At 52.3% G+C, this 25,525-nt stretch overlaps 1 protein-coding gene across 2 annotated transcripts in view; it reads right to left on the bottom strand.

Annotated features, from left to right (window-relative positions):
* EFCC1 (EF-hand and coiled-coil domain containing 1) overlaps positions 1–24,648 on the bottom strand; it is a 44,102-nt gene extending 19,454 nt beyond the window's left edge. For both annotated transcript variants that reach the window (XM_030801520.1, XM_030801521.1), the window contains exons 1-2: positions 23,639–24,648; positions 21,871–22,154 (exon numbers count right to left, since the gene is read on the bottom strand). In XM_030801520.1, the coding sequence (XP_030657380.1) occupies positions 21,871–22,154; positions 23,639–24,334 (980 nt within the window). In that variant the 5' untranslated portion in view covers positions 24,335–24,648. The remainder of the gene's footprint in view (positions 1–21,870; positions 22,155–23,638) is intronic.
* Positions 24,649–25,525: the final 877 nt, after the last annotated feature.

The raw sequence follows: 25,525 nt of genomic DNA, 5'->3' as shown, positions 1-25,525 counted from the left end.
CCTTGCACCGCTTCCCACCTCAGTTCCGCCCCTCCAGTCCCCACTCCACGCTGGCTGCTGAAGGGATGAAGGATCAGCTTTTAAAATGCTTCTATGGCTCCATATGGACAACAGAAGTAACTTGAGTGTCAGGCTGGGCACAGTGGCTCATACCTGTAATCCCAGCATTTTGGGAGGCCAAGGCAGGTGAATCACTTGAGCTCAGGAGTGTGAGACCAGCTTGGGCAATATTGCAAAACCCTGTCTCTACCAAAAATACAAAAATTAGCCAGGCATGGTGGCCACATGCATGTGGTCACAGCTACTCTGGAGGCTGAGGTGGGAGGATCACTTGAGCCTGGGAGGCAGAGGTGGCAGTGAGCCAAGATCACACCACTGCACTCCAACATGACAGAGTGAGACCCTGTCTCAAAAACAAACAAACAAACGTGTTCTTAGCACAGCATTGAGGGACTTCCAAGATCTGACCCAGCCCAGCCCTCCAGCATCATTGCTGGCAATGACCCATGGGCACAGCACAGCCAGACCCATTGAACTTCCTGTGCATCACCCTTGAGGCCTTTGCACATGATAATAACCATAGCCAATGCCTATATGGAGCTTATAGTGTGCTAGGTGCTGTCTTAAGTGTTTTTATGCAAACCAACTCGTCAAACGACTGCATTCTGAACCCACACAGATTCCTCTGCCTGAAAGGTGCACACCCCAGCTCCAGCAAGTAGTGCCCAGAAAATCCTCCTGGTTCTTCATTCTCCCACCCCAACAAAAATGTCACTTTCTCAGAACTCACCTCTCCCTCTGCTATGGTTTGAATGTGTCCCCCAAAGTTCACGGGTTGGAAACCTAATCCCCAATGCAACAGCATAGAGAGGTGGGGCCTTGAAGAGATGATCAGGCCATGAGAGCTCTGCCCTCATGAGTGGATCCATGCCATTACTGCAGGAGTGGGCTCCAGATACAGGAATGCATTTCTCTCCCCCTCTCCCTCTTTTGCTCTTCCACCTTCTTCCCTAGAATGATGCACCAAGAAGCCTATGGCCAGATGTGACATGCCCTTTACTTCCCAGCCTCCAGAACCCTTAGCTAAATTTGTTTTTCTTTTTCTTTTTTTTTTTTTGCGATGGAGCCTTGCTCTGTCACCCAGGCTGGAGTGCAGTGGTGCAATCTCGGCTCACTGCAACCTCTGCCTCTCAGGTTCAAGTGATTCTCCTGCCTCAGCCTCCCGAGTAGCTGGGACGACAGGTGTGTGCAACCATGCCCGGCTAATTTTGTATTTTTAGTAGAGAATGGGTTTTACCATGTTGGCCAGGTGGGTCTTGAACTCCTGGCCTCAAGTGATCTGCCTGACTTGGCTTTCCAAAGTGCTGGGATTACAGGTGTGAGCCACCGGACCCAGCCCCAAATTTCTTTTCCTTATAAATTACCCAGTCTGTGGTATTCTGTTACAGCAGAACAAATAAATATGAATAAGACACCTCTCCTGGCTCCTAGAGCCTTCGTGTGGTGTGTTGTGGTGTTTCTCTCTCACCAGACTGGGATTTCCTTGAGGACAGTTAGCACCGGGACAGAGCGGCCCAATGAAGGTTTGTCAAATGAATGAATGGGATTTAGGGGTGGAAGTGCAAGGAAAGGCCAGGCCAGGGACACGACCAGAGCCTGGGTAAGCATCCAGTTTACTCCTATCACCTATTCACCTGCTCTTGGATTGTTCCAGAAATGACAGAGAAGGAAGAGCACTAGATCTCGAGCCATAAGACATGGGTTGAGTCGTACCATTCCCAGTTCCTATCAGCTTTGTCCTGTGGAATGGGGCTAAGCCCTCTGTGCACCTCAGAGAGGGGTGGACCCTACGTGATAGGATAATGCAGATTCCTAAGCTGCAGACATTTTTGGTCATTTTTCCTTTTATTTACTAATACATATTTTATGTAGTAGTAAATGTTATAACCAATAATGAAAACCCAGCATCTCTTGCCATAAATAGTAACCATTGTTAAATTTAAGAAGCAAGAGGTGGCCAGGCGCGGTGGCTCACGCCTGTAATCTCAGCATTTTGGGAGGCAGAGGCGGGTGGATCACGAGGTCAGGAGGTCGAGACCATCCTGGCTAACATGGTGAAACCCCATCTCTACTAAAAATACAAAAAAAAAAAAATTAGCCAGGCGTGGTGGCAGGCACCTGTAGTCCCAGCTACTCGGGAGGCTGAGGCAGGAGAATGGTGTGAACCCAGGAGGCAGAATGTGCAGTTAGCCAAGATGGCGCCACTGCACTCTAGCCTGGGCGACTGAGCAAGACTCAAGACTCTGTCTCAAAAAAAAAAAAAGAAGCAAGAGGCCATTAGCCTGAGGCTGTCTCTGTACTTTGAGTGATGATCTGAAGCCAAACTTGGTATGTGACGAAATCAAACTCCAATTTAGAAGCATATATTTGTAACAAATAGCAGGCTGAGCTCCCCAAACCTCTGCTGGCCCTGACAGCTGCCCAATTCATGACTTGTTCTTTACTCAGATAAACTCTGTTAAATTTAATATGTCTAAAGTTTTTCCTTTTAACACCCTACAAATACATAAAGCAACAATAAAACACAGTTAGTCAGTTCTAGCTAGATCTTGTTTTCTGTCTGCGTCTGAACCTGAGGCTGTTCTCTGTCCATTCAAGAGAGGCTAGCAACTGTCAGGAGAAGTTGGAGACTTCTCAGCTCCAAACCACAGCTTGGGAACCGGTGCTGGAAAAGCATGGCAAAGGCCCAACCTCCCTGCCCTGTGCTTTCTGGCCTGCGACTCCCACATTCACCCTTGCCTGCCGCACCTCTGGGCCACTGTCTTTCGGGAGCCATGGGGGAAATGGTCTGGGGCCCTTCTGTGAGCTGCAGAGACACTTGTCACTTAACAGGCATTACTGAAGCACCTCTGTCAGGGCTCCAGGCAGTTCTGGGGAAAGGCAGGCCCTGGTAGCCACCCACCCTCCCCTCACACCCTCACTTCCTGGCAGACCCCAGAGTCCTTGTGTGCAGTTGGGCGTTCCCTCCAGCTGGCCACATCTGCACAGCACCCGGAGGGCGGGTGAGTCTCTGATGTCTTCCTCCTGCTGGAGGCCGATGGCCACATCTGGCCGCCAGCCCAGGGGCTTATACAATCTGACAAGAGCCAGATGTTGCTCTTCCTCCCTTCCGCTGTCCTGGCCACTCCTGGCTCCAGATCTTCTTGTAACAGACCCCTCCTTCGGTTCTGTGATGCAAAGAAGGTGGATCTGAGGAGCCACAAACCTGGGTTCCACCCTCAGGACTGTGGCTTTGCTGTGTGACCTGCACAACTCCCTCCCCCTCTCTGAGCCTTCATTTCATTTTCCTCATTTGATTAATCAGTCAACACTGCTGGGGGCTCTGTGCTAGCTGGGCCTGGCAGTCCTATGAGGACGAAATGAAATGACATGGTCCTTCTAAACTTTGTGGAGCTCCTGCCCCTGTTAATAGTTGAGAGAATTTTAGGTGGCACTCAGATGAATGGCTAGGAGTGTGTGCACGTGTTGTAAACAGCTAAGCATTTATTTTAATGTGTACTAAAGAAGTTAATGAGCACATCAAACAATCTTAGTTTTACATTTATGACAGTGATATAACTTCCTTTTAAAATTATCTAAGTAAACAAGTGAGCCAATTTAAGGAAAAATATTAATGAAATAATACAGGTTCTATATAGATATGACAAAAAAATGGCATGGATCCTAGGAGATCTGAAGCTTGGCAAATGCTTAGACACCAGCACACGGTGAGCTCTGGGTGCTGTGAGAGCAGAGCTCTGTGCCTGCCTTGGCCACCTCTGCCCCTCATAGCAGGGGACCCCGACCCTAACACACTGACACCCTCTTTCTACAATGGCCCTGTGCTATTCCAAAATGAGCTGAATACATAATATGCCCTATTTTCAGATGTACTTAAAAAAATTAATGTGATGCCCTAATGGTAATTTAAAAGAGAAAGAAAAGGAAAGGAGTTTTATGATATACATTTCAATATGTAAATACTCACAAACAGTGAAATTTTCAGATACTTAAACCTGTCCGTGATGGATACGTTTGAATTTAAGAAGGGCAGGGTAACATTCAACTGAATGTTGTTGATAATCTTTCCCTACATTTGGCATTTTAAAATATCCAGATTGATAGATGGATTGATAAATAGATGGACACCTGCGCAGAAGACTCACAGGAGTACAAGCATAAGGACTGCCAGTGTTTTTTGTTTGTTTGTTTTTTGAGACGGAGTTTCAATCTTGTTGCCCAGGCTGGAGTGCAATGGCACGATCTCAGCTCACCACAACCTCCGCCTCCCGGGTTCAAGCAATTCTCCTGCCTGAGCCTCCCCAGTAGCTGGGACTACAGGCCAGGCATTCCCCGCCAGCAGCTTAAGCACCATGAGTGTTGTCACTGTCTTTGATGTGCCTCTGAAGTGATGAGCAACTCTTGGAAAATGCCAAACAAAACAAAGTGTGACCTTCCCTCAATCACAAAGCATCGGATTCTTGGAAACCCCTTTGTATATTAAAACCTTGCAGAAAACCTTGTGTTTATGTGTAAGACAGAGGTGGGCTCCAGCCTCAGATCATCATGGTGAAAGTGAGGTTTGCACAGCACGAATGTCCAGCAGGACACATGGAGCTCATGTGGGGTTTGGGGTGATGCTTGGTTGTACAGGATCTGCCCAGAGGCTTGTTTCCCTAGCAGGGCCCCTCATGTGTCAGGAGCACCACCCTTCCAGTCACTGAGGCAAACCCTCTTCCCGACGAATTTCCAGAAAGTCCCTGGGGAGATACTGCTTCCAAGGAGATGCCCTGTTCCAGACCCCTTCCAGCTCTCAGCCTTACATCCCACTGGCCACAGCAGCCTCACCCTGGGACTACGAGGTACCCACCCCTGTAGGTTTGGACTTGGAGGCTGCCAGGTCAGCACACTGGACCATGCCCCAGCCTTCAGAAGGGTGGTGTCCAGGGTTCCCGTCTGCAAGTGCCCAGCCAGCCTGTAGCCTCCCCTGGAGCCTCTGGGCTCACACAGCCTTCTGAGAAGGGTATCTGGCCTGTGTCTGTTTAATCCTGGGCCAGCCACTCCAATAAGCATGCCTTACCAAGTCTTTCACCTCTTTGAGACTCAACTTCCCCATCATTTTATTATTTATTTATTGAGACAGGGTGTTACTCTGTTGCCCAGGCTGGAATGCAGTGACGTGATCTCAGCTCACTGCAGCCTCAACCTCCCAGGCTCAAGTGATCCTCCCACCTCAGCCTCCTCAGTAGCTGAGACCACAGTTGCATGCCACCACGCTCAGCCAGTTTTTGTATTTTTTGTAGAGATGGAGTCTCACTATGTTGCCCAGATTGATCTTGAACTCCTGGGCTAAAGTGATTCACCCATCTCGGCCTCCCAAAATGCTGGGATTACAGGCATGGGTGACTCTGTCCAGCCTTCCCAATCTTTTAAATGGGAGTAAGTCACCCAAGCTCACAGGGTGCAAGTCAGGGCTAAATTAGGGATGTATGTGCCTGGCACACAGTAGGCACTTAACAAAAATTAACTCCCACACTCTGTTTACAGCTTCCTGCTTGTTCATCTTTCCTTTTCCATCTCTCATTTTACCCCCTAAAACCTCAAATAAATGCATAAATTTCTGCAGTGGTGTCCTAGTGTTTTAATCTGGCCTGCATCGTCCAATATGGTAACCACAGTCACATGTAGCTATTTAAATTTAATCAGGCTGGTCGCAGTGGCTCACACCTGTAATCCCAGCACTTTGGGAGGCTGAGGTAGGTGGATCACCTGAGGTCAGGAGTTCGAGACCAGCCTGGCCAACATGGTGAAAACCTGTCTCCACTAAAAATACAAAAATTAGCTAGGTGTGGTGGTGGGTGCCTATAGTCCCAGCTACTTGGGAGGCTGAGGCAGGAGAATCGCTTGAATCTGGGAGGTGGAGGTTGCAGTGAGCTGAGATCATACCACTGCACTCCAGCCTGGGCAACAAGAGCGAAACTCAGTCTCAAAAAAAAAAAAAAAAAAGTAAATTTAATCAAAGTTAAATAAAACTAAGAATTCAGTTCCTCAGTTGCACTAGCTACATCAAGTGCTCAGTAGCTACCCGTGGCTCACAGCTACCAGCGCAGCCAGAAAGCGTTTCCATCATCTCATAAAGTCCAGTTGGACAGTGCTTATCTACAACTTATATTAAAAGTTAAATAGTTTACAGTCATTTTTCCCAGGACTGTAGTTCTCACTTGTTTGTACTATAATTATATGAATCTAGAATGTGACTGTTTATATAAACACAAAATATATACAAGTGAGGGTCCTGCTGCGGTCCCACATCCTCAAAGGAATTATTGGACTGATGAGCAAACCACTAAGACAAACACTGCTAAGTGGACTGACTGGGCTTTTAAATCCCATGTGAGTGAAGGTAGCCAGCCCTCGCTAAACCTAAACCTACCCAGGACAAACTTAAAGCTGGGTCCCTGTCTCCATCACCCAAAAGGATGACTCCAGGTGGACTGAACACGTAAAAGATACAATTAAAACAAAAGAATATCCAGCAGAATACCCTTGTGACCTAAGAACGGAGGACCACTCAAGAATTCAAAGGCAAAAATCGTAAAGCCAAAAGAATTTGGTGAACTTGATTACATCAAAGAACACACTGGGGCCGGCTGGCATCACTTGGTCAAATCATGTATGTGTCTTCACAAGACCCAGCAACCCCTCTCCTGGGACAGTTCTCACAGCAGGCTGCTGCACGGTGGTGTTGGGGAGGACACGCACTTGGTGTCATCTGGAGTGGCAGGCAGTTGGAGGCAGCCTAGTGTCCACCCCTGGGAGTGGACGGAGGAGTTTTCAGAGGGGAGAAGCATGCACTCCCAGAACAACAATTGGGGTGGGAACTCCAGCACCGAGTGGGGAGTCAGAGGCACAGTGAGACATGTGCCACAAGACCGTCAATGGGGTGCAAACAGACCCCGAAAGACTCGCTTTGCAACAACACATCCCAACAAGAAGATACACAGAAATCACCGGGGAGGGACTGCCTGAAGGGCAGGAAGGCGTGTGGGAATAAGAGGTGAGAGAGTCCATCCCTGCCCCTGCCCAGTCCCCTGCTCAGAATACATGAGGAATCCCAAGGTTGGAATTGCTGGTCACCAATGACCAGCACATTGTCATTTGACTCAGGGCTGGCATACTTATGCTGTAAAGGGCCAGAGAGTAAATACTTCAGGCTTTGAAGCCCATGAGGTTGTCGTCAGAGCTACTCCACTCTGCACGGGAGCAGTCCCAGAGGATATGTAAACAAGTGGACATGGCTGTGTTCCAAGAAAACTTTATTCATCGACACTAAAATTTGAATTTTATGAAATTTTCATATGTCACGAAATATGCCTTTTTTAGTTTTTTCCTAGCCATTTAAAAATGTAAAAACTATTCTTAGTTTGTGGATTGTATAAAAATAAGGGTGGAGCTGGACTGGCCCACAGGCTGTAGTTTGCTAACCCCGGATTTAACCGATGACTTCTGCTCCCTGTGGAGACAATTTAGTCCAAGGCAAACATATTAAGCCTGGAGAACTGAGGTCTCATCTTTACTCCCAAGGCCAGCCAGCACCTCTGGATTTGCTAAGAGAACTAACCCTATTAGGTTATGGAATAATTGAAACCAAGCATCTGGCTGGGGATTAAAAGACCACCCTGAGGGGCACGGGGACCCTCTTGTATGGCCAGGACTGCATACCATATGGTAGCCAGGAGGGAGGGCTGTTATTTTCTTGCTTCAATGAGCAGCATTGATTTCTGTTGTTTGCAGCCATAACTCCCTGGCTGGTACAGCCTTGAGGAACTCACTTCACCTCTCTGAGGTTAACTTTCTTTCCAGTGAAATGTCTGCCTCATGGGGGTGGGCACTATGGTGACCACTGGGGTGGGCAGAATGTCTAGGAATGGACCCCCAAGTTCCACACCCTAATTCTCAAAGCCTGTGAGTGAAGTGAGCCTATCACTCAGAGATGGCATGATGTTCTATGGCACAGCTGACCAGAAGACAGGGGATTATCCCTGTCTAATCACACAAGTCCCTTGAAATGCAGATAGCTTTCTGGGCTAGTGTAGAAGAGGCTGTGAGAGAGATATGAAGTGTGAGAAGGACGTGGGGCAGGTCGTTGCTGGCTGGAAGATGAAAGCAACGTGGGTGAAGGAACGCAGAGAGCAACCCCAGCTGACAGCCAGCAAGGAAATGGGGACTTGGTCCCACAGCCAAAAGGAGCTGGATTCTGCCAACACTAGAATGGGCTTTCCCAGGGGCTCCAGACCCGGCCAAGGGCGCCTTGCTTTCGGCCTTGTGCAAGCTTATGCAGAGAAGCCCGCCACGCCCGCCTGGACTTCCGGCCTACGGAATTATGAGGTCACAGGTGGGTGTTGTTTCAAGTCACTAAGAGTGTGGTGATCAGCTATGGTTGTGATAGAAACCAAATTCAGCCATCCAAACAACCACACCCCATCTGCTGTCAGCTCAACCCCGACTGTGGCCTTGTGCGCCCAGAGAGACTTGACTGGCCTAAGCCAATCATGCAGCCTCCTTCACGAAGCCTCAATCATGAAGCTTCCTTCAGATTGGTTTAGGAGCACGCAAGTGATGCAATTCTGGCTAAAGAGAGGTGAGGGGAAGTCTGCCAGGAGGACCCGTGGATATGGCAGTGATGCCTGAGGCCATGGCAGCTCTCTTGTAACCATGAGGGGCCCTTGCTGACAGGCCAAAATGACAAGCTGAGGAAAACAGAGTGGAAGATGAATCAGGTCCTTGAAAACTTTACTGAACTGCCAAGGAACTGCTCTCCCCTGGACTTCTCACATGAGATAATAAATGTCCTTGTGGTTTAAGCCATTCTGAGTTGGGTTTTATGTTCTTGCAGCATAAAGCATCATCACTGATAAACCATTCACAGCGCTGCTTGGGAGTGCAATAAGGTTGTACAGATAAAGTCCTTAGTGCAGTGCCTCACACCCAGCGAGTGCTCAAAAATGTTGGCTTTTGTTCCTTAATCAGTGCTGCTCCCTCCTGCCTCAGCCCCTGTACGAGTCAGGGTTTGACCAGAGAAGTGGGGCCAGTATGTGGAATCCATCTACAGCCATGCCTGCAGCTGTAGCTCTGTCTCAAGGGCTTTATGACAAGCAGGTGGCCTGTGTGATCACGGGGGCTGGCTAAGAGAGTCTGGAATCCACAGAAGGGAAGCTGGCGGGCAGGTGGAGCTCAGGGCACGGCTCATGGGCTTCCCCAGAGGCTCTAGACACAGGCATGCCCGTGAGCTCCACCTGCCTGCCGGCTTCCCTTTTGTGGACTTCAGGCTTGCTTAGCCAGCCCCCACAATCACACAGCCCACTTCTTTGTCATAAAGCCCTTCAGAAAGAGCTACAGCTTGTAGGCCTGGCTGTAGATGGATTCCATACCCTTCTGTCCACAGGTGGAACTTCTCTTTCACACAGAAGCCTGTTTGGCTCTTGAAGCCCACCCAGACCAGCCAGGATAATGTCCCTTACCTAAAGTCAACTGATGACAGACTTTAATCCATATGCAAAATACCTGTACAGCAACTGTAGCTTAGTGTTTGACCGGTTAACTTGGGGCTGTAACCAAGGGAGAGGTCAAAGCATCACATCAAAGCCAGGGGGATGCATCAAAAGCCCATTACACCCCCTGGGCTCAGTTTATTCTGGAATAGATGAAAAATGTCACTGGTGTCTTTTTCTCTCTGCTTCCTATGCTCTGAGCCGCTCAGCGACTCAGCAAGTCTCAGGAAGCTGCAGAGCTGACAGGTCCCCCAGAACCCAGCCAGGCTACTGTGGGCCATCAGGCCACAGCCAAGCTGCAGCACCTACCCTGGGAGGTCCTGGAGGTTCACACACAGCGGCTTCCTTTGCTGCATGGCGTTTCCTGAGTGAAGCAGCCTCACAGGAAACGGAGAGCAACATGTGAAAACAAGAGAACAACAGCAGGAAGAACAGCTTGGGGTGGGGGGGGAAGCGGGATGCAGCAGAGGAAGGGTGGAAAATAAATCACAAGGGGTGCAGGGGACAGTCCTCAGGGGTCCTCTGTGACTCCTCTCTGGTCCCTACCTGAACTCGGGAACCCCCCAACTTTACTGAGCAGGCGATGGCGGTGGGACCAGTGAGACAGGAGTGTGTGAGCAGACACGGACACTCAGCTCTCGGGGGCGCCATGCAGGGTGTCAGGCTGGGCTGGGTGACTTCTATGGCCCTGCCAGCCGAAGCTGCTGACTTGGTTCCTTAATTCACTGAAGGATGAAGTATTGAGCCAGCCACTGTCCTTAGCAATGGCATGGCCCCTGACCTCACAGAGCTTACCCCCCAACCTCCCCTCCGAGGGAGCAGACCTCAATGAAGTCATCACAAAAATACATGAAGGACGGAAAAAGCCAGGGGCCATGAAAGACGTTAAGGAGAGGCTGTAGATGGAGGTGGGGCCTCCCTAAAGAGTTGGAGTCTGGCAAGACCTGAAGGGTGAATGTGGATTGGTTAGGAGTAGGCTTGGGGATGGTGGAGGGAGCTGTATGCCCAAAGGGCCTGAGAAGGGGAGACCTGGAGGGTCAGTGTGGCTGCAGCAGAGGATGGGAAAGGACCTGGTCGCTCACGGTCATGACGGTCACCAGAGGAGGTCATGGGAGAGTTGTGAGTGGGGAAGCCCAAGGTGGGATCTGGGTGTTGAAAAGATAAACCTGGCGCTGTGCGGTCAGTGGTTCTGAGGGAGCTGGGATACCAGTCAGGAGGCTAGGACAGCTGTCCAGGAGTGGTGCTGGGGCTGGGCTGGGTGGTGGGTGCAGCTGGAGAGTAGCGGGCGGGTCTGAGCCACTTGGAGCTGAGACTTAGCAGGACTCAGTGTGTACAGGTGAGGAGGGCTCTTCACCTGCTCCTCCTCACGGGCCCCTCCGCATCCAGTCTGGTACCAACCTGCTCGTCCCCGTGCAGGCAGTGCAGACAAGCCAAGCTTGTGCCCAGCCCTGCGGTTTTGCTATGGGGGCTGCCTCTGCCCTGGATCGCACAAGTCATGGCCCCACCTTGCCACTCAGGCCTCAATTCCAGGGTCACATCTCAGAGAAGTCTCCTGTGATGGGCTGGTTGTGTCCCCCCAATTCATATGTTGACGTCCAGACCCCCAGAGTTCCTCACAATGTGATCTTATTTGGCGATGGGACCTTTAATGAGGTAATCAAGTTAAAATGAGGTCTTTAGGGTGGGCCCTAATCCAGTCTGACTGGTGTCCTTCTAAGAAGAGGGGATTAGGACAGAAATACACACAGAGGGAAGACCACGCGAGAATAAAGGGAGAAGGTGGCCCTGTTTGCCAGCGCAGGAGAGAGGCCGCAGGAGAAGCCAAAGCTGCCGACGCTGCACTCTGGTCAGCCTCCAGAGCTGTGGGAGACAAATGCCTATTGTTGAAGCCCCTGGTCCATGGGGTTGTCACAGCAGCCCGAGCTGACTCACACACTCCCTGACCCTCCCCTCGTCCACCCGCTTAGTTACTGGTGGTCAACAGCATAATGCACTGAGAGTCGGCCCACGAGGGCAGGGTCTCTGCCTCTTCCCAGCTGCCTCCCTCATTCCCAGGACAGCATGGGCCCTCTCTAGGCACTTGACAGAATTTGGTTGAATGAAGAAAAGCCAATGGTTATTTCTGACAGAAAATCATGAAGAGGCAAAATGAAGAGTCTGAAGACTCTGTCCGCCCCTTCCTGGGTCTCTGACTTTGGGTGGCTCCAGGCTTCTCCAGTCTCCTAGGTCCTCTCCGGAAAAGCCCCCACCCCCAACTCAGGGCACATTCTGACAGTCGCTCCTGCCCCTGCCTAGTCACAAAGAAGCCACTGCCCTTCCTTGGCCAGGTCCTCTGCCCAGCTCAGGGGCACTGGGTGCCGTCATTGCCTACAAGTAGCCGCCCCATCCAGCCCCCTGACTACTGTTCTTTAGAGAACCGACTCCTCCATTTCTCCTGGCCCATGTGTCGGGCAGGGCCAAGGGTGGGAATGTTTTAGCCAGATCTAGCAAATCAGAGTGGCAGTGATTGGTCCAGAGTACTCACATGACCCTAGACTGGCCAATCAGCATGTTCCATTTCCCTGGTACCAGTGACTGGTTCCAGGATGGGTGTGGCCTATGTTGGAGCTACTGGGAAAGAGAAAGTGTTCCCGTTGCTGGTAATTGGGAGGATAGGAGCTAATCTTGATGATGATGGTAGCTGTCTTGCTACCTTATGGGAAGAATGTCTGAAATGAGAGCCAACTAGGAGAAAGACAAGATAAAGGATAGAAAAAGATTCCAGGTATCATGACTTGAGCTCCTGGATCTAGCCATGCCTGAAACTATATATGCTTGAGATTTTTAGTTGATAAATAAGTGCCGTTCCTACTTTTCTTTTGGCCTAAGGCAGTGAGAATGGTTCTAGTCATTAGCAACTAAAAAATCCAATATAATATAGAACCCTCTCCATCCAAAGGAAGCATACTTTTATTTTTTGTCATTTTTTTCTACACAAGACCACTTTGACTATCTATATCCCAGGCTGTACCGTCAAAACAATCTGGTGATCATGATGCCCACCCCCTTGTGTCCTCCAGAGCTCACCCGGCTTGGGTCTGCAGAACCATGTATACTACCCCTGACTTAGGCCAGGTCATGTGAAAGTCCTGACACTGGCACCTCTGGAGCTACAGGACATGCCAGGCCTCCACCCAGGAACTGGCCTCTTCTTCCAATGTCTCCTTGTGGGTAAATAGCATATCCTTACGTGAGAAGAGATTCTCTCTTTGGATGAGACCACCTTAAATGAGGAAAACCATTGACTTTCTGGAAAACCTCTACACTACATAAAAAATGCCCAATGCCTGGCTTGGAGGCCCAATGCCCGCTCTTCCACCTTCTTTTTGCCTGGTGCTGAGCTGTAGCCTTTATGTTTCTTGAATTTTCACTTCTAAGGGGAAGTTCATGAGGCGGACATTGATTGTTTTCTGTCTAACCTGCATCCTTTTCTGTCTCCTGGTAACAGCACCAACCTTCGTTTTGGGAGCTGTCCCACCTGTATGGCCACCCAACTCTTGGCCCACTTCAGGGTTGAGTGTGTGCCTTGGTCCGGGCCAACAGGACTATCCTAGTAGCCTGGTCCTGGTCTCGGCCTAGAGGTGGGGCTGTGACCCAGGCTGAGCCAATCCACGTTCTTTCCTAGGACTTTATCTACAGGTGCTGGGAAGCAGAATGTTCGGTCACAGAATTTGAAAAGTCATGAATCTAGGGTCCCTGCAGCCACGTTCCCAGCTATGTGGAGCAGGAGTGAGTAGAACCAGGCAGGGACAAGCAGAGATACAGGTGGATGGAGAGTGCTGGAGGCACAGGGGTCGAAAGCCCATCCGAGGAGTGTGTGGTAAACGCAGGCACACCCCAGGGCCAGCTGACAATGACATTTAAGGAGGGTTTATTATGTGCCAGGCATCATTCTAAATGTTTTCTATTATCTCATTAGATTCTTACCCTGTGCAGTAGGTACTAAAATTAACCTATTCTCCAGATGAGAAAACTGAGGCACAAGCAAGTTGAGTTGAAGCTTCCTGAGAAGCATCAAGACACCAAAGAAAATGTGCAACATATATAGGTTAGCAGGTGAGGCAGGTCACGGCCAAGGGTGACTGGTCTGGCACTTCAGGCCACCCCATGTCCTTTGTGGCTGCCTCAGGCCTGAAAAGGCTGAAGCTTATTTCCAACCCACCTGTGGGAAGTAGCAGAAAGAGCCACAGACTCGTGGACTGAATCCAGCCTGGCTGTGCCCCTGATTTACTGGGTGAGCCTGGGCAGATTACCATCCCCCTCTAGGCTCCTTCCTTCTCTGACGGATGCATTTATTGCACATATTAGCTTGTGCAATCAAGGCCCCTCTCTCTGGCAGGGGTGCAAAGCCTCAGGCTCGAGAGAGGGTGTATCTCTGAGCTGTCAGGCCAAAGTGTGGGCCCAGGCTCTGTCCTCCAAGAAGTGCAGCTGGGGGCATGCATTTGAATGAGGGCAGGTTTCTCTGGGGACACCACTGATCAGCCACCTCGACAGAGAGCCCACAGCTCCCCCTCCTCTGCCTTCTTGCTCTCCAAGGCCTGCCCCTTTGTGATCCTGCTCTGGACAGGCCCTGCTTTTCTGGATAGACAAGAATGAGTGTCCCTGCTTCATTCTTTTTTTTTTTTTTTTGAGACGGAGTCTTGCTCTGTCACCCAGGCTGGAATACAGTGGCACAATCTTGGCTCACTACAACCTCCACCTTCTGGGTTCAAGCAATTCTCCTGCCTCAGCTTCCCAAGTAGCTGAGATTATAGGCACGTGCCAGGACGCCTGGCTAATTTTTGTATTTTTAGTAGAGACGGGGTTTCACCATGTTGGCCTGGCTGGTCTTGAACTCCTGACCTCAGGTGATCCACCCACTTCGGCCTCCCAAAGTGTTGGGATTACAGGCATGAGCCACCACACCCGGCCCAATAAGTTCCAATATTTATTTAGCCTTTCATTATTATAGGTACTTTCAACACATTAGCACGTTGAATCTTCAAATACTCCATGAAGTGGGTATTATTATCATTATTATTCTCATCTCATTTTACAATGAGCTGAGGCTCACAGAGGTGAGAATTGCTTGCCGCAGGTCACACTCCCAGAGCTCCACCACCACGCTGCCTCCCCCGTCACACTCGATGTTTATGCCAAGACAGAATCCCATACCCACTTTACAGCTGAGGAAACTGAGACTCACAGAAGTGAAGGGAACAGCTGTAGCTCCTACCACACTTGTTGAAGAGCCAGGAATCAAAGCCAGGTTGGGCTGGGCCTTCTGAGCCTGGGCCCCCACCCACCGAGCCCCCTGTGCATCCTGAGGGCCTGGGGCATGCAGTGGGTGCCTGAGTGGGTCTGCCTCTTTGTGAGCCTGAGTATTGTTCCTGGAGGAGGAAAGGCCTCTTTTCTCACCAAGGCCACCCACACACCCACCTCCAAGGACGATGGAATCCGAGGCCTCCCAGCTCCAGATGGTGCTCCATGCCCCCTCTGCTCGCCCCCACCCATCCGCCTCCCTCCCGCCCCAGACCCGCTGACTTTGGCCCACCCAAAGGCTGCCAGGTCAGGCCAGGCAGCAGCAATGGGGCAGAAGAAAGGAGGTAGCCCTCAGATGGCCTCATCTTTGTGTCCTCTCCACGGTGGCCAGCCAATTGCCGTCCCTCCTCCCTCCCTCTCCCACCCCCTTTCCTCCATCCCAGCCTTTTCACCCTCCCCCAACAACAACGCCAGAGGCCAGGCCGCCAGGCCTCTCCTCCCTGTTCCAGCTGAGCTGAGCTGGCTCTCTGTCTTTTCTGTCTTTTTGAGCACAGAAAAGGCATGTCCAGCTTCAGACATGGCTGGATTCAGGTACTCATGTAGTGTTACCACGATATACTGAAGTTCTGTTTTACTCTCCGGCAAATTCTCTCCCCCAGTAGCCCTTGGGGTGCCAGGCTAACATCCCCAAAGCTCAGCTCAGTCCACCTGCCCGGTGGTGCTGGCCCTAGGCTGCCTGCCCTGCCCAGGTGTCCTGAGGGCCCCATCAAGGGGGCTCAGCTGCTCCTTGGCTTCAGAGCATGGTAGGGGGCCAGGCCAGGCAACTGGCTGAGACATGGGCGGTTTCAAAAGGACGAGATGTCACAAACCCACCAGAGACCTTCTACTGAGGACTGAAGGGGGACCCCTCAAGGCAGGACAAGGCCACTGGACCACTTAGGGGTCTCCTTGTGCTGAAGTCCCAGGCGTTACGCCCTTTCTTCCACTTTTGAGGACAGCATCCACTCCCATGCCTGCTGGTCCATTCGTGTGTCCAGACACATCTTACTGTGTGCCAAGGCTGGGCTGGGTGCTAGGACACAGAAGTGCCAAGCCCTTGTGCTCCCTCAGGAGGGCTCCCAGCTATGGACAGAACCTGGGGATAACAATCTTTTTCTGTCCACCCTCCCCAGTGAGCCCTGAATCACCTGGATGGGCACAGAGTCCCCCCGAAACCACCCCCAAAGCACCCAGCATCCAGGAAAAGCTGACCTCCAGACAAGCCTGCTCTGTGTCTAACCAGGTTTCCTCCCAGGGCTTCAGAGTTCAGAGTCTTGAGCTGCCACAGGTGGGCTATTCTACCCAGACAAGAAAAGGATTGGGCTGCAAGCTCCAGAGAGGGGCAAAGGGGTATGTTCCTTGAATGTGTCTGGGGTACAGTGCCCCTTGATTCTCTTGGGAGGATCTCATTCCAGAGTTCAATGGGCCTTGCTGTCACTCCAGTGGTGGGCATGTGACTATGGTTTGGCCAGTCAGAGCATCAGATTGTCCTGGCCCCTGTGATGAATTCAGGGATGAACATGTTTCCAAGTTGGCTGAATGAGGCCCAGTTCCAGGACTTCAGTGGGATGGTTCAGATGACAGATGATCTTTCTACTGGACTGAGCTTTGGGGATGTTAGCCTGGCACCCCAAGGGCTACTGGGGGAGAGAATTTGCCGGAGAGTAAAACAGAACTTCAGTATATCGTGGTAACACTACATGAGTACCTGAATCCAGCCATGTCTGAAGCTGGACATGCCTACACTTTTCAGTTCTAAGAACTAACTTCCTTTTCACCTAGGTCAGTTTCATTAGGCTTTCTGGCACTCACCCAGGAGACCTGGATGATAGAAAGGAAGAAAAGAAAGAGAAAACAGAGGAGAGAAGAAAGGTGGAGAGTGGTTGGAACTAAGCTGGGAGAAGTGCCACTGAAACACTTTGGTTGGGCAGGGATTGAATGACATTTCATGAATGGTGATGTCAAATTTTCCATATGAAGCTGTTTGCATTACTGCAACAGATTCCCGCCCCGCCTCCCACCCCACCAATAATCAGTAATGCCTGCTATGCATAAAAATGTGTGTGGGGATGGACTATTTTGTGGGATTTGAAGAATAAGGAGCTGAGTTTCTCATCTCAGACAAGGTCGTGTGAGTAGAGACCAGCTGTGGGGAAGCAGGATCAGAGGCTGATGTGGCTGCGAGGGGACCAGGAGCCTCTTAGGAGGGCTGTGTGCCTCAGCAGGCAGGGGCTGGGCCAGGGAGTACCTGAGTCTTCCCCAGCTCTAGGAGGCCTGAAGATGCCTTTTGACACCTGGGAGGCTTCTATTTCACCTGCAACTCCTACAACTCTGAAAGCAGCAGGAGCTTCTTTGTGGCCCCTCAGCACATGGCACACCTGTGCCGTAACATGTCTACTGCCATTTCTGTGTCCCAAGGATTCTGGCATGGGGATTGGTCCACAGAAGGTGCTTAGAAAATACTGTTGAATGAATTAAATAAATGTCTCTCATTGCTTACATATTTATTGTCCATCCTGTTAGGCTGCTGGTCAAGACGGTGGATTGGGGTGCTATGGGAAGCCCCTCTTCCATCTACAAATATGTTGAAATGCTGGATAAAATAGAACTATTTAAAAGAATATAGAGCCAAAGTCAAAACCAAGAAGAGGAGACCTCCAACTTGTGTGGAAAGCAGGAGATGGAGCTAAAACGCCCACGGAGGGATTAGGGACAGGAGACCTTGAATAGTGAGTTACAGAAGGAGACTCCCTGCATGATGCCAGGGGCCAGCAAGGGCTGTCTTATCCACGAACAAAGATGAAAAATATTCCACCTATTGGCCTTGGAGTTTTGTTCCCAGGTATAGGACTCAATCTCTCACTACCTGTGCAGCTAGGAAACTCCAAGCTAAGAATCAAAATTAAAAACTGGTCTAGAATCAGGGCCTGGTGGAGGCAGACGGAAAACTGTTCTGAAGGGAACTCTACAACCGGTTCTATGTGTGACTCTCAAGGATCATGGCCCTGCCAAAGATGGGCTCACAGCCCAAAATGACAGTGCCTGCCAAGAATGCCTTATCATGACAAAGACAGCAGGTGTAAAACATCTCAGGAAGCTCAGATATTACAGCAATCCACAAGAGACTTTAAAATTAGTATGGTTGAATGCTACAGAGATAAAGGATTAGACAGAACCCACAACACAAGGACTGATAAGGATGAAAAAGAAAGTACAGGTCTGAAAAAGAACTCAATAGAAGCCCTAACATGAACAATAGAGTCATCAAGATCCCATTTTAGGAAAGTGGCAGAGTTTGACTCAAAGTTAGGAAACTCAACGCACTCTGAATTCAGCTGAGTTTGGGTATGTGACTTTAGTAAAACCACTCCCAACCCCAAGGGTCTATTTCCTCATTTGAAACATCAGACATAATACCAACCTTAGAGGGAAGATGAGAAGATCAGAGTGAGTCGGTATCTGTGAGAGTGCTTTGAACACTGGGAGATGCTGGAAAAGTGTGAGTCGGGTCATTTATTCTAACCAAATGGCTTCAAGCTGTCATTCTCAGGGGGAGTTCAGTCATTGCTCTGTTTTCCCCCCAAAGACACATCTGCAGAGCACCTGGAGACATTCCAGAGTGATGTCACTTAAGAGGGTGTGATGGGGCTCTACTGTTTGGGGCACGGGGCCCTTTCCTCCCATAATTCCTCTAGACTGCAGCCCCCTAGGCCAACTGCAGAGGAGGGGGCTGATTCAGCTCAATAGTCAGGGACAGCTGAGCTTCTGGCATTTGAAAAGCAAAAGCAGAGGCAAGTTGTAGCCTACAGTCCCTCCCCAGCCAGTAAAATGTCCGGCCGATGTTTCTGGGGTAGGAGAATCCAGGAGGACTTGTGCATACTACCAAACCCAACCCGAGCTTGTGGCTTGGGGCCATCAGGCTGGGCTGTGAGTCCTGCCCTTGCCACTAAGTCGCTGTACCACACTGGACAGCTGCTTCCTCTCTGGTCTTGGTTTTCTCATCTGTGAAATGCTGACAATAACACTTTTCTTTTAGACTAGTTTAGGCCCCATGAGCTCACATAAAAAAGTGCCTGGTATGCAGTTGATGCTCAGTAAATGCCCATGGCTATTCTGCCTCCTCTCCTTTCCCTTCTTCTCAGAGAGCTTTGGGGCAGGTCAGTCCACAAACCAGCAAATTCTGATGACAGAAAATGGGCAGAGGAGGTCAGCCTCCCGGGCAAGGTAGGGTTGAAGGCATGTTTCTAGAGGGGCAGAGAAATTAGTGACACAGCCATCTGCCTAATCACCGTGTGACCTTCACATAGTGTCACTCGTTCTCTGGTCCTCAGTTTCCTCATCACTAGGTGCTTCCTTCAAAGCCTCTGCAATAGCTGCTCCTCCTTCTTTCTTACTAACAGAACCCCACTTTTGGCCGGGCACAGTGGCTCACACCTGTAATCCCAGCACTTTGGGAGGCCGAGGCAGGCAGATCAACTGAGGTCAGGAGTTTGAGACCAGACTGGCCAACATGGTGAAACCCTGTCTCTACTAAAAATACAAAAATTACCCAGGCATGGTGGCATGCGTCTTTAATCCCAGCTATGGGGAGGCTGAGGCAAGAGAATCTTTTGACCCTGGGGGGCAGAGATTGCAGTGAGCCAAGATCGCACCATTGCACTCCAGCCTGGGTGACAGAGCAAGACTGTCTCAAAAAAACAAACAAACGAACAAAAAACAGAATCCCAGTTTTGTTTGGGACTGACTAAGAGGACTAGCCTTGCAGGTTTCTTCTTATGCCCGATCAGCATATGCAAGGTCTGGAGGCACAGCAGCCATCATGTAACCGTGAATTAAAGCACACAGGCAGTGGGGCCAGGCCGATTTGACTTTCCTACTTTCTGGCTGTGTGGCCTTGGGTATGTTATTTAACTTCTCAGTGCCTCATTTCTCACAATCTGTAAACTGGGGATAAAACGTCTACCTTGTACAATCTTATGGGGACTAAATGGTGCATTGGCTATGAATCCACTTTTTCTATTGTAAAGGGCTATGCCAATGTTTGTAGTCACTTGTAGCATTCTGCTATAGAGGACTAGTTGTGATTTTAGAAATAAACAAAGAAGAGCCCCTTTATTTCTCCTCTTGGATAAAGTTCCAAGACTGGATGTGGGCCTCAAGCCAACCAGCCCTGCTCTTTAGCCATCAGCTATGCAAACAGGAAGTGGATCTCCAAACACTGTGTGCTGCAGGAGGCTGGCCCAGAGTCTGCCTCTTTGGAGGCCTCCCTCTAGCCCCATGCCTTACCATCTTCCAGCTGTGAGCTCCTCAGACGTCCAGTAGGTTCAAGGCCACCCCTTCTGGCTGCTCCACCCCCAGCCTGGGTCAGACCACCTTCCTCTCAGGATCAGGGATGGCAGGAGCCCCTCACTGGGCTCTGCACTGTCTCCTGCTCTCCCCTTCTGCCCATCTCTTTGTCACACTGTAGCCAGGGTAACTTTTTATTGAAATCTGCTTCTGTCACTTCCTTACTTAAAACTTTTCCATAGTTTCATGTTCTTTCTCTTAAGAGAAAAACTGAAATCCTTGCTGCCACCTTCTAGGCCCTAAATGGGCCTCCCTTCAGCTCTACCCCTCCAGCCACTCTGGCCTCCTTTTAGTTTTAGAATGGTCCCTTCTGCCCTAGGGCTTTGCCTGTACTATTCCAATTTTCTAGAATGTTCTCTCTTCTCCTCTCTCCATCTGGCCCGGTAACATCCTATCCTCAAGTGTCACTTCTTTGGGGGCAGGCTGATGAGTGTCCCCCACATCCTGTTGCTGCCACGCATCTGTTCCTGTGAAGGTCTCACCTGCTCACAGGTGGCTGCTCAGGGCAGGGAATTCAGTCTGTCCTAGTCACATGGTCGAATCCCTGGTGGCTGGGATGGCCCCTGGCACACAGAAAGTGCTCAGCAAATGTGTAGTCAGGCCGGCCAGCAAGCAGGGGTGCCTTGTGATTTGAAAGAGAGAGAGGCTCTGTCTACCAAGCATCTACCATGTGCCAGGCAGGACCTCATGGCCTCTTCACAGCCACTCCCGCAGGCAGGGACCCCAATCTGTATTCTACCCAAGATGAAGCAGGGTCTGTGAGGGGTGGTGACTTGCCCACACTCATACATCTGCCAGAAGCCCTGCCAAGATTTGAACCTGGGTCCCAAGTCCAGCTTCCTGCCCTGGTGGAGCTAGCACAGGCAGTCATTACACACCTGTTTCCTCATCTACAGAGTGGAAACATAGCAGTACCCACCTCACAGGGCAGCTGTGAAGCTTAAATGAGTTAAGCCACATCAAGTACTTAGCTCAAGGCCTGGCAAACAGCAAGTGCTTAGTAACTGTAAGCTATTATCATTATGATCGAATCCAGGAACAAATAAGAATGAACACATTCAACCGCAATTTATGATAAACAAATAGAGGGTGTTTGTGGGTGAACAGGAAGATGGATAGACGGCTGGCTGGCTGGGTGGGTGGGGGGATGGATGGATGATGGATGGGTGGGCGGGTGGGTAGGTGGGTGAGTGGATGGGTGGGTGGGTGAGTGGATGGATGGATGAATGGATGGATGGATGGGTGGGTAGGTGAGTGCATAGGTGGATGGATGAATGGGTGAGTGGATGGATGGGTGAGTGGATGGATGGGTGGGTGGGGCAGGTGAGTGGATGAACAAATGGATGGATGGATGGATGGGTGGGTGGGGTGGGTGAGTGGATGGATGGATGGATGGATAAATGGATGGGTGGGCAGATGGTTGCAGGGCAAACAATGGAGTAGACTTGTAACTTAAGAAATGGAGAACTGACAAAGGAATGAAAGAATACACGAATAAACGCATGGAGAAACTGCAGAACACGAGAGCGCGTGGAAGGGGGATTGCACACTCGAAGTCTGGGAAAATGGGAGCCGAATTGGGGCACTTGGGCCCAGGGCACGCGCCCCAGCTCACCTGTAGCGTTGCAGCTCCGCCTCCAGCCGCTGCACCCAGCGCTGCAAGCCGGGCACCTGTCGCGCCAGCGCCTCCAGCTCTCGCACGCGGTGCAGGCTGCGCAGCACCACCTGCCGGGCCTCCTCCGCGCGCCGCCGCACCTCGGCCTGCCCACGGCGCAGCCGCCCGGCGCGGGCCTCCGCCGCAGCCAGGGCACCCTGCGCCTGCCGCAGCTCCCGCACCGCAGCCTCCCGCCCGCCGTGCCCCGTCTCGTGGGTGCTCGCCTGGCTCTTCCAGAGCCCGACCTGCGGGGACAGGGCAGCAGGGGCAGGGGGTAAGTGCCCCAGCCAGATGCACCAGACGAACGCCCGCCACGACGGCGGTCCCCATTCCCCCGCACCCAGAAGCGCGTGAGCACGATTCTTGCGCCGTCTGCTTCCGAGTGCCAGGCCCTTAGGTCCGGTGCGTCCGAGCTCCTTTAACCCTCGCCACATTCCTAGGGAGGCCCGAGCTCTAATGATTCCTCCTCGCCCCCCCCCCCGCCACCCTCCAACGTTTTTTCACTGATGAAGGAAACTGAGACACGACGCCTGTATTCTGTTTCCTCTGTGGTACCAACCTCGCGACTCTTCCCGGCCTACTCCTGTGTTGGCGGCGTTCAGCCTGCCGCGTGGCGGTTCCTCATCTCCTAGACTCCCCCCAGTGGCATTTCCAGCCCTCCCCGTGCCTGCTCACTAGAGGCCCTTTGAGGGCGGTTTCTGTCTGTCTTTACTGGTGTGTTCCCAGAGCCTAAAACAAATCTGGCACATAGTAGGTGCTCAATAAATACCCGAGCATGAGATGCCGGAAGACCTTTCAGGCGCATCCCATGGCTCCCCGTACGTTACTTGGGATTCCACATCAGGGGAGTACTTTCCCGCCTCCACCCTGGCTTCCATGCACACCGACACTGAAAAACACACCTTGCCACTTCCCTGCACTCTGCAGTGTTCTGAGCTAAGGCGGGGTCATATAATGTCTGTTTCTTCCTGGCCTATTGTCGCCTGGGGTAGGGGCTGTTCCTCTCCTCCTCTGAGCCCTGCGGCCCAGCACTGCCCTTGGTGCACGGCTGGCACAGTGCTTAAGTGTTTGTCGACGGCTCCCAGATGCTAAGGCTGGGTCCCTATCTCACCCCATGATTTCTTCTCAATAGCCCAGAGCGGGTCTGGTTCCCAGAGGCACTTGGTGGCCCGTGAGTGCCTGATCCACAGTGTGAGCCACACTGTCTATTTCTCACTCGTCTCTGTTTCTCCCACAGGGAGCCCCATAAGTCTTTGCTGATTGACAGAAGGAGCTGTCAGTCTACCCCAGGAGGCAGGGAGATCCCTAAAGGTGAGGACAAGGCCTTCTTCACACTTCTGTCTCCTAAACCTACCAGAAGCCTGGCAGGAAGGAGAAAGAAAAATGCTTGTTGAAAGGGAATATGTGAGACTACCCAGACAGGTGCAATTCCTGGGTTAGAAGGGGCAAGACGGGATGATGTGGGGGTGGAGCAGAAAAGTAGGGTATGGTTGTCTGAGTGTGACTGGGGTTTTCAGGAGTGGAATAAATGGTAAGAATAGGGCTGGGGACTGGAGTGGAATGGGGAGGAACAGGGACAGGATGCAAGTGGTATGAGGCGGGGTGGGATGGTGGAAGGCTGCCCTCTGTCTCCCCTTCCTCTGCCTCTGTCCCGTCGGGCTCCGCAGCCAGCTTTTAGTTCGAGCCCTCTCCCGGGCGTTACCGCCCTCCCTCTGTGGCCGGCGCGCACCTGCAGTGCTAGGCAGCGCGCATCACTGCTCTGCAGCGCGGCGCGCAGGTCCTCCACCAACTCGCGCAAGCTGCTGTTCTCCTCCTCCAGACGCGCAACGCGCTCGCAGTCGGGAGCGCTGTCGGGGCCAGGCGCGCAGGGCGGGCGGCGGCGGCGGCGCGGACGGCGCAGGCGGATCTGCGTCTCGATGTGCTCGCTGAGAGCGCCGCGGGGCAGCCGGGGCCCCGCACGGGTGCCGAAGTAGCCGCAGAGGCGCGCGTGGAACTGGCGAAAGGTGAGCTCCGGCGGCTCGGCGCGCAGTGCCAGGCGCGCCTCTTCGTCGGTATCTGAATCCCCGTCCGTGGCCAACTCAGCGGCCTCATCCCCGGCGGTCACATCTCTGGAGTTCGCGTCTCCTGCTGCCTCCCCGGCCGCGGTGGCCCCCTCCGCGCGCAGCCCCAGCACAGCGCAGAGCGCGCGGAAGTCGGCGCGCGGCAGGCGGCCGGCGCCGCGGCAGTCCAGGTGGTGGAAGACCTCCTGCAGGTACTGGTCCAGGCCGGTGGCCAGCACCACGATCTCGTTCTCCACGCCGCGGTCCAGCCCATAGTGGTGCGCCAGGGCGCTCAGCAGCCACTGCGTGCGCCGCGCAGGTCGCCGGTACGGGTCACCTCCCGCGCCCTCCATGCCGGCCTCCGCGCCCGCGCTGCCCGGCTCCATCGCTGCGCCGCGCGCCTTGCTCCTCTGGTCCCTCCTCCGGTCCCTTCGCCCCGCCACTTCCAGGGGCGGCCCCAGAGTTTCTCGAAAGGAGGGGCTTAGTGGTCGCAGTCTGGTAGGAGCGGCGCCGGGGACCGTGTCCAGCAGCTGCGCTGGCCTCACAGTGCGTCTGGTTTACCCCAGTTGCTTTGGAGGGGTCTGGGGTAGGGGGTCCAGGAACCCCCGGGACCCCCGCAGCGCCACCAGTGCCCGGTCGGCGTCCGGGTCTGGCTTCTCCGCGTGGCACCCGCGCTCTCCTCTTCTCACTCCCGGGGCGTTCCTGGAGTCTGCGCTTTTCCTCCCACTCCCGGCCGTCCACTCTCAACTCCCTCCTCCCTCCGCCCCGCCCGCCTGGCGCGGAGAGTTCGCCCCGAGACCTGGGCGAGGGGTTGGCGCGGGATCCGAAGCCCAGGAGGGCCTTGGGGGTGGCGGCCTCGTCCGGTTGCTGGGGATGTGCCCCCACACCCAAGCGTCACTCTTCCTCCTCTCCCCGGAAGGCCTTTCGAGGGTTGCCTGGCAAGCCTGCTCTCGCCGCCCTGTAGCCGTAGGTGCGGAAAAGCCTCCCCTCCGCTTAAATTCAGCTACTGGGTTTCCGAACCCACTTCTTGTGCCACCATAGACCGTGCAAAGAGCCCCAAGTAGTAACTGGGAAAGAGAAGAAAACAGGCTTGGAGAGGCAAGGGGTCTAGGTTAGGGGCACCCCGCTGGTGAGAAGCCTATCTGAGACGAGCTCTGTGCTAACTGCTCTCTCCCGATCCCTGTTGGGGGTGGGGATAGGACTCTCGGGAAAGTGGTGTCTCCCGGCCCTGCCACCTTTGTGCTTGCGGGTGCTGACTTGGCAATGGGATCCGAGTTCCATCTCTGAGCTGGGGTTAGGTTAACAGGTCCATGATTGGCTGATGTTTTTTCTGGTGTTTTAGAACACATTTCTGGAAGAGGAAGAAAAAGCTGCTTTTCTGGTGAGTGCTAGACTGTGTTCCCTTTCTTTTTCACGAGAGGGGTGCAGTGATACTGTGATATTGTCCACCTGTTACCTGCACCGGGAACGGTTATCCAGCCACGGTATCCAGCCACGTTGGGGCAAGAGGCAGACTCTTCAGCTGTTCCTAGCTATAACAGAGACAGAATCTTGCCTTGTGGATAACTCTGTGGGTT

This window comes from Nomascus leucogenys, chromosome 21 (assembly GCF_006542625.1).
Source record: "Nomascus leucogenys isolate Asia chromosome 21, Asia_NLE_v1, whole genome shotgun sequence".
Taxonomy (NCBI): domain Eukaryota; kingdom Metazoa; phylum Chordata; class Mammalia; order Primates; family Hylobatidae; genus Nomascus; species Nomascus leucogenys.
This window is presented reverse-complemented; position numbering and strand designations above follow the sequence as displayed.